Source organism: Berghia stephanieae, chromosome 13 (genome assembly GCF_034508935.2).
Source record: "Berghia stephanieae isolate SIO BIC M18660-M18661 chromosome 13, UCSD_Bste_1.3, whole genome shotgun sequence".
Taxonomy (NCBI): Eukaryota; Metazoa; Mollusca; class Gastropoda; order Nudibranchia; family Aeolidiidae; genus Berghia; species Berghia stephanieae.
This window is the reverse complement of record NC_088372.1, coordinates 38,715,126-38,727,625: the sequence shown is the minus strand read 5'-3', so window position 1 is coordinate 38,727,625 and position 12,500 is coordinate 38,715,126. Positions and strand designations below refer to the sequence as shown.

Here is a 12,500-nt window from a genome sequence, read left to right as displayed (position 1 = left end):
TTTATTTATTATTATATTATTATTATTATTATTATTATTATTATTATTATTATTATTATTATTATTATTATTATTATTATTATTATTATTATTATTATTATTATTATTATTTATATTATCAGTATTATTACTTTTGTTATTACCATCATCATTGTTATTATTAATGGTAGTAATAGTAATAATGATGATGATAATAATGATAAAATTAATGATGATAATAATAATAATAATAATAATAATAATAATAATATTAATAATAATAATAATAATAATAATAATAATAATAATAATAATAATAATAATAATAATAATAATAATAATAAAAATAATTTTAGATGGAAACAGTTTGCTATTAATGACGTGACAAGTTTGAACTGGGCCTGGAGGATAACGACTACAATAATACATTTATTTTCTTTTATCAATATTGATCTACCCGACTGATCGGTGAAACAGCCGGATACAACCGTTAGTTTCCGGTGTTGAGACATCAATCAGCCCTATACAAAATCACCCTCCAATCATATCAGGAAGAATGATTTCTTCAAATAAATAGATTTTCCTGATGGCTTCAATGAGGTCTTTTGATGTCGTCATCCTGTGTCTCGTTTTTCCTGTCACTGGATTGTTAATACCTTTTCTCTCAATAGGGAACGAGATTAGCGGAAGAGTAGCGTCCCTTGATTGGACGTCACCCTTAGTCTGTGACGTCACCGGAGGAAAAGTTATTAGAGAGAGAACGTCATGTTGGTTGTGCGCATGCTGCGAGGATGAGAGACGCATGCGCACAACCAACATGACGTTCTCTCTCTAATAACTTTTCCGCCGGTGACGTCACAGACTATGGGTGGCGTCCAATCAAGGGACGCTACTCTTCCGCTAATCTCATTCCCTATGTAATGGAAGTTGACAGCTTCCACTATAACGGTACACCACCAGCAGGACTTAATCCTTGTAAGCCCTGCCATTTCTGTACAAAACAATCATAATATGTGATCCACGCCCTTAACAACGTGCACTTTTTTGAAGGTCTGACTAGCCAAATTATTGTTGTAATGGAAATATTCTCAAACCAACGCAAAAAGTTGTTAAATCAAACCCATAGCGGAAGGGAATTGACAGCTTTTGATATAATGGTAGACCACATGTATTTGCAAACAACCAGCTGTATTTGTCCGATAGGGCTTGAGGGTATCACGAAGTCCCAAGTTCGAGAGTTCATATAGCTCATTATCCTCTAAACGTTCTCAAAGAGCGTTACAAGGGGTCGCTAACCAACAGCAACACTTAACACGAATGACGAGACATAACGCCTGTTAGGCGATATTACAATATTTTTTTCCCGATAGAAGCAACTCTATAAATGGCCAGGTACTCATTTATACACCTGAGTACGGTGAGAGATTGAGAGTAAAGAGCATTTTTCCAGTGACTCAACAATGCGCCGCTCAAAGCGGGACTGGAACTCTGGATCTACCGTTCTGAAGGCGAGTGTCATATCGCTAGACCGCACTTCAAGCTAAAAATGATGGCTAAAAAATGATGGATGGTTTCGTAATTCAATCATTTACGAAAATCGATTTTTGCTTAAAAAGTCAATTTCTAATTTATCATTATCAAACCTGTTGTTGGTGTCTTTATCTTGTTCCTGTACTCCGAGAAAACATGTTTTTAAAATGATAATGATATAATAATATATAGCACTAGTCTAGATCATGCTCTATGCACTTCACAGTTTCATCAATGACAATCTAAAATATCATTAATACACACACACACATACACACATACATACATACATTATACATACATACATACATACATACATACATACATACATACATACATACATACATACATACATACATACATACATACATACATACATACATACATACATACATACATACATACATACATACATACATACATACATACATACATACATACATACATACATACATACATACATACATACATACATACATACATACATACATACATACATACATACATACATACATACATACATACATACATACATACATACATACATACATACACACACAAACTGACAAACTGTTTTTTTTTTGTTTGTTTTTTTTTTGGTTTTTTTGTTTTTTGTTTTTAAGGGTTTTACAGCGCTCGCAACACATTTAGGTTATATCAGCGCCAGTAAAAAGGAACAAAATGGGGTAGTAAACAGTTCTAGAATTACAATTAAAGCACCCAAGAGAAAGTAAGACAAAGGGAAACTAGGAACAAATAGGGATCAGATGTAGATTCCAAGAGCACACCACCAATGTACTTAGTTTGACATCACCTAAAAGTCTCATCGAAACACAAGCACAGAACCCAACAAAGAGGAATACACTCAAATGCTTACATTATAAATTCAAAATAACAAATATAATAATACATAACAGAGAGATGATTTACAAGGAAAAATACATTATCTCCCAAAACAATAACTATGCATTTGGCTGTTTCCCTCCAAGCCAGGGCCAGGACAAAACCAAGTTATCTCATTCCAAGACAAAGACAGAAAGCATGTTGGAAAACAGATATAAGTGTAAAGAAGATACAGTATGTACCTCATTGCCCACTATGGGAGGTCAGGAACCCCACCCAGTGACACACTTTCAGTTATTTCTGAATGTATAAATACATAATATCAAATAAACGTGAAGCATTGATAGAAACATAAAAATATGTTTTTTTGTAAAAAAGTAATGTGTAAGCTTTGATTTAAACACATCGACACGTGATGCTTCGCGGATAGCCATGGGAAGAACGTTCCATATAATTGGAGGACAACCAAGTGTTAGGGCTGAAAACGATCTCCCTCAATAAAATCATCATCATCATCATTGCCTTTTTCACCCTGGGTCAGGGGATAGGCCACAGACAAACAGTTTCCATCCTTCTCTATCATCATCATCATTGCCTTTTTCACCCTGGGTCAGGGTATAGGCCACAGACAAACAGTTTCCATCCTTTCCTATCATCATCATCATTGCCTTTTTCACCCTGGGTCAGGGTATAGGCCACAGACAAACAGTTTCCATCCTTCTCTATCATCATCATCATTGCCTTTTTCACCCTGGGTCAGGGTATAGGCCACGGACAGTTTCCATCCTTCTCTATCATCATCATCATTGCTTTTTTCACCCTGGGTCAGGGTATAGGCCACAGACAAACAGTTTCCATCCTTCTCTATCATCATCATCATTGCCTTTTTCACCCTGGGTCAGGGTATAGGCCACAGACAAACAGTTTCCATCCTTCTCTATCATCATCATCATTGCCTTTTTCACCCTGGGTCAGGGTATAGGCCACAGACAGTTTCCATCCTTCTCTATCATCATCATCATTGCCTTTTTCACCCTGAGTCAGGGTATAGGCCACAGACAAACAGTTTCCATCCTTCTCTATCATCATCATCATTGCCTTTTTCACCCTGGGTCAGGGTATAGGCCACAGACAAACAGTTTTCATCCTTCTCTATCATTATCATCATTGCCTTTTTCACCCTGGGTCAGGGTATAGGCCACAGACAAACAGTTTCCATCCTTCTCTATCATCATCATCATTGCCTTTTTTACCCTGAGTCAGGGTATAGGCCACAGACAAACAGTTTCCATCCTTCTCTATCATCATCATCATTGCCTTTTTCACCCTGGGTCAGGGTATAGGCCACAGACAAACAGTTTCCATCCTTCTCTATCATCATCATCATTGCCTTTTTCACCCTGGGTCAGGGTATCGGCCACAGACAAACAGTTTCCATTTTTCTCTATCCTGAGCTAATTTTTTTAATCTCATTCCAGGTCTTACCACTTCTATGTATAACAGCTTCTTTAATTCTTCTCCATGTTCTTCGTGGCCTTCCCTTGATTTGTGTTAACTTGAAGTTTAGTGTGGTCAGATGAAAACCGTTGTTTTCTAGATGGAGAATAGACATTTATGAATTCATTCCGCTACCTAGATGCTAAACCATTAAGGCATTTAAATCAGATAAGGACGATCTTGTATTCAACCCTTCCTTTCACTGGCAACCAACGCAATTTAAACAGAATGGGCAACGAATTTTCATATCGCTTTTGTTTTGTAATCCATTTTGCATCACTTTTCTGAATTGTTTGAAGTTTTAACATCTTATCTTTAGTTATCCCGGCCAAAAGAGAATTACAATAATCAAATCCTGATAATATAAATGTTGTTTTTGGCCAGAAACTCGTCATTCAACATATCAAGTATCGATCGATTAAAATAACCCGCGTCTTGGAAAAAAAAACTCCCAAACCTGGGACATTGCGGTGGTCTGAGAGTGTCACCGTTACTTCAGCGAAGATGGTTTGTATGTATAATGAGATCGATCGGACATCATGATGATTTCATTGAAATATCGAATTTGTTTCGTCAAATTCCCTTGACAACAACAGACGCCATTATTTTTAGTACGTAGGTTGTGTGTCAACCTTCCGATAAGTAAGTACAGTATGACAATGAGTTGGGAGTACTTACACTGAATCGATATCTGGTAGTTGTTTCTCTCATCATTTTGTAGACAAACCTCTTGATATATAAAAGAAAAACAATTCATCCCGATGAATGGCTCCATTGATACTGTTTTACTAAAATGAAATCAAAGGCCCTGTCTTTACAAATAGGCTATTTTACATCTCATATACCTTACACACGCAGACTCTCTCTCTCTCTCTCTCTCTCTCTCTCTCTCTCTCTCTCTCTCTCTCTCCCTCTCTCTTCTTCTTCTTCTTCTTCTTCTTCTTCTTCTTCTTCTTCTTCTTCTTCTTCTTCTTCTTCTTCTTCTTCTTCTTCTTCTTCTTCTTCTTCTTCCTCCTATCTCTCTCTCTCTCTCTCTCTCTCTCTCTCTCTCTCTCTCTCTCTCTCTCTCTCTCTCTGTCCCCCCTCTCTCGCTCTCTCTCTCTCATCTGTTTGTGTGTGTATGTGTGTGTGTTGGGGGGGGGGGGGGGGGGGGGGGTGCGATGGTGTACGTGTGAGTAAGAGAGTATGTATGGGTTTTCAAAACTGTTATGAAACGTCATTTTCGTTTTGATGTTTATATTATATTAGTTTATTCATGCATTTTTGTTTATCTATGTATTGTGTTTTTAATTTCACACGTTGTAAACCAAATGACAAATTGACATGTTTGGATAATAAAGATCATCGTATTATTATATGATACCAGATTCACAGACTTGGTCACATGTAATTCAGCTTTTCCCAAACGCTATCATTTTTCAGATGTTCATGGGCATAGTGGTAATAAGACCTATTGGGTAGGATTGAGCTTCTCAGAGGAAGAGAACATTTATGTGTGGAACGACGGAACACCTAATGTATGTATACAATGAGTTTTGTGTGGACAACACCTTCCAATGAATGTATACAATAAAATGAGTTTTGTGTAGAATAATTTTGAAAAGCACCGCTTGAAATGGTGTCAGAATTTTGTGATACTCTGTATTTGTGATTGTTTATAGATAGTTCGAAGATGACGTCACTCGGGTCTTTGTCATTGTTATTTTGCCATCCGTGTTTATGAGTAATGCTCACTGAACTGTATTAACCTGACTATAAACGTTCATGGATACACACAGTTTTGTGTGTTGGTCCGTTATACTTCCGGATGACAATGTTATGAGCTTCTTAGCCAAGCGCATACTATCTATAGATACTGTGCGCATGGCTAAGAAGCTCACAACAGGAAGTATAATGCGGAAGTCTAACTGACCAACGCACAAAACTTTGTGTAACCGTGAACGTTTATAGTCGGGTTAATACAGTTTAGTGAGAAATACTCATAGACATGGATGGTAAAAAACAATGACAAATAAATGAGTGACGCTAACTTCGTTCTATCAATTGATAAAATTTGGCTGAGAAGCTCATGACATTGCCATCCGGAAGTATAACGGACCAACACACAAAACTGTGTGTATCCATGAACGTTTATAGTCAGGTTAATACAGTTCAGTGAGCATTACTCAAAAACGCGGATGGCAAAAAACAATAACAAAGACCTGAGTGACGTCATCTTCGAACCATCTCTCGGCTATTAATACACATACCCAAAGTGATACTACGATGCTAGAAGCTGTGGACTGTAACAAACATGAATATAACAGCTTCAAAAAAGAACAAAGTACCAAAGACGGGACGTTTCGGCCTCAAAACCCTTGTTGAGCTAACAAACAAACAAAAATTAAAAATTGAGCTTCTATAGCGCAATATCCACTAAATGTGCTCAAAGCGCTTTACAAGGGGTCCCTGGTCAACAGCAACATTTAACATGTAGGACGGGACACGACGCCTGTTAGGCGAGATTACAATTTTTCGGACAAAGACAACGCTATTAACGGCCAGGTACTCATTTTACACCTGAGTACGGTTGAGAGAATGTGAGTAAAGAGCCTTTTCCAAGGACTCAACTATGCGCCGAGCGCGAGGCTCGAACCCAAGACCTTCCGATCCGAAAGCGAGTGTCATACCACTAGACCGCATATCCGCACAACCACAGCAACAATAAAAGATAATCCAGCTTGAAGGAGTATTGGTTGTGAATTTTTATGGTTTTGGGTGCATGGCCGGAGTAGATAGCTTCCATTCGCCATTTGTATTTTTCTACACCTGCTTGAATGACAATTTGACTTTGACCTTGACCCAAGGTTATATTAACGTGCACTAAAATGTTGTTTTTAAATGAACAATCAGCTGTCTTTTCATAGATAGTTAGTTTATTTAAGCCAATAAATTAAGCGTAAATATTCTGCAATCGTTGAATGAATATTTTATACCACGGGTACAAAGCATTATTCAACGATTACGCATTTACTATGAAAAGATTGGGTTTTCCAAAATAAGGGGTGGAATAATAGCTTTTGACCAGTTTTGAATATAGGGAATGAGATAAGCGGAAGAGTAGCGTCCTTTGATTGGACGTCACCTTACAGAGAGAACGTCAATTTGGTTTTGAAGTGTCTCAAGCCGCTTTCACCGGAAGCGAGGACCAGAAACGCATGCGCACAACCAACATGACGTTCTCTCTCTAATAACTGTTCCGCCGGTGACGTCACAGACTATGGGTGACGTCCAATCAAGGGACGCAACTCTTCTGCTAATCCCATTCCCTATTTCGTAACCTTGGGGATTGTCCTCCAAGGCCGGGCTCCTCCCTCGGTCCGAAAATCCAATAAAAGGTCAAGACCTGTATATTATTCTTTTATTTCTTTGTATTTATTAAACTAGTTTTGTTTTTGTTTTGTTTTTTTTATCGCATGTTTGTATTGTTATTTGGCACGATAAAAATAACTCGTGTAATAAATACAAACAAATAAAAAAATCGTATGTTATACAAAACATTTATATCATATTTTTATGTGTCAATTTTAATTTTATAGACGCACGTTTACTATTAACAATATTACTATTTTATCTACTATACATTGCTTTATGATATTGATGTGTAAGCACATTTAATAACACGTATTTATTCTTTCTTGTAATAGCGTTCCAAAGTTTGACGTCATGTCCGGCTTGCAACCAAGTGGTTGGTTCCTTGCAAAGAAAGTGGGGGCCAAAGTTGGGAACGGCACCGATTGTTCATTTTTTATTCATACACGCATTATGCTTCATATTTAAACTGAAATGCGGTTCAATACGATTCAATAGTCTGATGTCACGCCGCATTTGTTCTGAACAAAGAAAATCATTACTTTTTATTTTTCATGCTGGCTAGAACTTTTCATATGCCTTGTGATCAGAATGTGTAAAAGTCAAAACCTTATCAAATTTATGTGTTTTTTCCCTCTGGATACCCTTTATGCTTGCCAGAGAAATTTTTCATTCGGGCGTTCGCCATTGTTCCGATAATTTAGAGCCAGTGTTACTAAGTTACCATGCGTCATTAGGAAGGAAGTGACGTTACGACTGTTGAAGAGTATTATTCAAAGGGATTGAGCTTACGACTTGGAAACCCTATTCACGTTGTGACAATGAATTTCCATGAATGAATAAAGTTTATTAGTTTTATTTATTTATTTACTTATTTATTTATTCTATTTATTTAGTATATTTATTAACATGAGTATTGACAGACTACCTAAAAATAGATTTTGAACATCTACATATTATTTTAAACCAGGAGAGCTGGCGATTGGAAAAAAATGAGAACGTCGGTTGTGTTGCATTTGTGAGTCATGACAAGGAGATCCAGAAAATAAGCCCCACCCCGATGGTTTGTGGAATACGGATTGGTTTCTGTTGTCAGTACGACGAACTAAAGACAGGTAGGACTTGACTGTAGCCTTCGTTAACTAAAAGACCTGATAATAACCCATAAGAAAAGCATCATAAAAGAAGACTAAGATTACGCTAAAATGGGGAATTTTGTGTTGCAACGTCGCCATCGTTATGTTTTCGCCTGATACTGAAATCCAAAAGGACTGGCAGTTTGACGTCATTATTTGGTTTTTGCACCGCCTAGTGAGTTGTTGTTAGTAGAGCTCATGGAAACAAGTTATTTCATTGGTTGAACTATTGAATACAACTCACGATTTGTTTTCTTTTGTGGCAAAAGATTGGCATTATGACGTCATTTTTTGGTCAGTATCAGGCCATAACTTTACGAAGGCCACGGTTGCAACCAGTAACTCAACCAATCGAATCATCCGTTTCCTGATTCCTTGAGCACTTCTCACAAACATCTCACTTTTCACGTTTGTTTGGTGCGCATCGTCTTCTTTTGAGACGTAATTTTTTGGTTAGTTTCAGGCCTTTAGTTTAGGAAGACCACGGGTTACCCCATTGTATTCAGGGTTGGATATTGTTATTCTATTTTTTTTAATTGAGTATTTATATAGGGCACTATCCACTAAACGTGCTCATAGCGCTTTACAGAGGGTCCCAAGCACACAGCAACACTAAATATTTAAGATGATACATGACGCCTTTTAAAAAAATAACCTCAAAAACGAGCTTTTATTTGGCGCAATATACACCTAACGTGTTCAAAGCGCTTTGCAATGGTTCCATAGCCAACAGCAAATTTAACATGTAAGACAAGGCATGACGCATGTTAGGAGATAACAAATTTCTTCTGACACAGACAACGCTGTTACCGGCTATGTACTATTTTACACTTGAGCACGGTGAGAGAATGTGAGTAAAGAAAATTTTCCAAAGATTCAACTATGAGCCGCTCAGAGCGGGACCCGAACCCAGGACCTTCCGATCTGAAAGCGAATATCACACAGCTAGACCACATAGGGCACAAAAAAACCTTGAACTTTTATATAGACGCAGTAGGCTTGCTCAAAGCGTTTTATAAAGAGTCCTAGCCAACATAAGAGCATAGGACAAGACGCCTGTTGGGCGAAATTACAAATGGTGTTTTTTCGACAGAGACAACGCTTTTAACGGCCAGGTACTGATTTTACACATGATTACGATGAGAGAATGTGAGTAAAGAACCTTTTCCAAGGCCTCGACTATGCGAACTCAGAACCTTCCGATCCGGAGGCGAGTGTCATACCACTAAACCGACCACATAGCAGCACTCTAAGCTATCGTCGTCTCTAAAGATCTCTGAGAGCGATGCGAGTGGGGCTTTATTGAATACAGTGCTGCTAGAACGTGGACTGAAAAGGGATTGATCTACAACAATAAACAAAACAGATGTGGAAATTAAAGAACGAAATACTATATAAACTGTCTGGATTTAAAGTTATATTTAACAGTTTAACTGTTTTAGTTATTGACTGTGGAAGGGTTTTGAACCCAAAGGATTCCGTGTTTTGTATCTCGTTATTTTTTTTTATTATGTTCATTTTTGTACGATAATAATAATAATAATGATAATAATAATAATAATAATAATAATAATAATAATAATAATAATAATAATAATAATAATAACAATGCACACATATTGATGTTTTGCGCTCAGCTTAAGATCTCACAACATTCGCCAGCCGGAAATAATGTACGAACACACAAAATTATATGTAACCTTAAACGTTTTAACCTGATTAATACAATTTATTGAGAACTTCTCATATAAATTGCTGGCTAAAAACAATAACAAAGATCTGAGTGGCGTCAACTTTGGTGCGGCTATGTGGTCTAGTGGTATGACACTCACTTTTGGATCGGAAGGTCCTGTGTTCAAGCCTCGCCCGGCGCATAGTTGGTTCTTTGGATAAAAAGGCTCACATTCTCTCACCGTACTCAATTGTAAAATAAGTACCTGGCCGTTAACAGCGTTGTCTCTGTCGGAAATGTCGCCTCACAGGCGTCACTTCTCGTTCTCTATGTTACGTGTTGCTGTTGGTTCAGGGACCCTTTGTAAAGCGCTTTGAGTACGTTTAGTGGATATAAAGAAGCCAGGGAGCAGGCACTGATGTAAGAGTCGAGGTGGGCTGATGTTTTGTATTTTTTTTTTTGTTTTTTTTTTTTTTTGTTTGGGAAAGGGGGGGGGGGGGGGGTTGTATTTTCTTGCTTGCTTTGTTGGCACCTGTTATACACACTTGTTCAGATTTTTTATCTTAGTGGATATTGCGCTATATAATAGAAGATCCAACAGTTCTATTTATAGATGAGTGCCAATCCATTATAATGAAAAAGGCCATGAAATGTAAAGCCATGTAACTGTAAGGCATTCTGACAACCTTTGTTGTTTAACCATCACCAACTCAAAGTAGAGGTTTATGAGTTTCCATTGTAAACAAAAGACACCATTGTTGTGCTCCGTGTTGTAGTTTTAACATAAAATAGATACTGGTCTTGCCTCATCAATTCTACTTCGTAAATTTGTATTGCTTTGTCCTTGTTGTACACAAATATAAAATCAATTCGAATTAATCAAGTATCGTTGTGGAAATAAACAGAAATGATGTTTTTTATTTCAAATATGGGATGCAATCGACGTGTGTTTATTTTCAGGTCTGATAAACCAAATTATAATGGGCGGCTCATGGTTGTAATGGAAAAACTCTCAAGTCAACGGAAAATATTGCCCATTACAACAGTATTAAATTAGGCCCATAAATGCGTCCAGTTGTATGACCTGCTAATTTATGCACGTGAAATACAATGGAAGTTTGGTTATAAGACCTGCAAATATGTACACGTCGGTCTATATGAACCGAACGTAGATTATGAGCTTGATTTGACATTATTATGGACAATAATATTTGCGGTGATTTGAGAGTATTTTCATTTCAACAATGACTACCTTATATCAATTTGAGTTATCAGACCTGTATTTAAGTCTATACGTCGATGTGCACATCAATACATAGGATATATATATATATATATATATATATATATATATATATATATATATTATATATATATATATACATATATCAATTACATCTTTTGAATTGCTGCTTTTTCAAAGTAAACATTTTGAATGTCAAGAGGACGTCGGACTTAATACGGAAATGCTTCCAACTATTAAAAACTTCTTTTGATAAAGATGTGGAGAAGTGTCATAAAAACAATGTTGTCTTTATTTAAACATCTCCGACCATTTATTTTGTGACATATCTAACTCGTTAATTATTTCAAACATGTTTACATGGCCTCATACTGAAGCAAAGTTATTATAAGAAATTTATCTCTCCTCATAAAATTACCAGAGTTGCCAATTTGGCGTTTTTTAATGGTTAAAATAATGTTCGATTGTCAAATAATTTTTAAAAATAATTTAACCGGCAACTCCTCGTCACTTGGAATCTAACAGCGCCTATGAGCAGGTTTGATTTTATGGGCTTGATCTAACAGCGTTGTAATGGATAATATTTTACGTTGGTTTGAGAGTATTTCTATTAAAACAACGAGCCCATAGAAACTCGGGTTATCAGACCTGCAAACAAGTACAAGTTGCTTGGAATGGAATTAGCTTGCAGTTTCTTACAAAACACAATACAATACAACATTACATACAATACTATACTGCCGTTTTGTTAAAGAACACAGAATGTGCTATTTGGTTAACATTATATGTACTGTGTTTTAAAAAAAAACGGCAGTAGACTACTAAATTACTAGGTCAATAGTTTGGCCTTTCGTGCCCTGTCACAGTGATGAATGACTGATGTGTACATTGGCATCATATGACGTACAGGATAACAATTTTCACTTTGACAAACATACATTATTCATCAAATTCAAACCAAGGGTAATCGAATTCCTTCTCAACACAGTTCTTATAGACGTCAGCATTCATCGCAGTTCTTGAACAGACTTGGAGAGTGTCCGAAATTTGTGTCAGTGCATGGCATAATCAATCGGAAGATGAAACATTTTTGATTTGCATATTTTTATCATTTTCAAAAAGAATATTTCCCCAGACCATTTTAATCTTTATTTTAAGTAAATCGGGTGATTTTTCATGCAGTTATGGTCAGATGTATGGGAAAGGTATTCAAGAACTCTTCTCAAATTTCATACTTTTTCAACTTGAC

General features: G+C 36.6%; 1 protein-coding gene across 2 annotated transcripts in view; it reads left to right on the top strand.

The window, feature by feature from the left end:
- LOC144959054 (uncharacterized) overlaps positions 1 to 12,500 on the top strand; it is a 136,088-nt gene that overhangs the window by 115,473 nt on the left and 8,115 nt on the right. For both annotated transcript variants that reach the window (XM_078891408.1, XM_078891407.1), the window contains exons 9-10: positions 5,272 to 5,366; positions 8,171 to 8,315. In XM_078891408.1, coding sequence (XP_078747534.1) covers positions 5,272 to 5,366; positions 8,171 to 8,315 — 240 coding nt within the window. The remainder of the gene's footprint in view (positions 1 to 5,271; positions 5,367 to 8,170; positions 8,316 to 12,500) is intronic.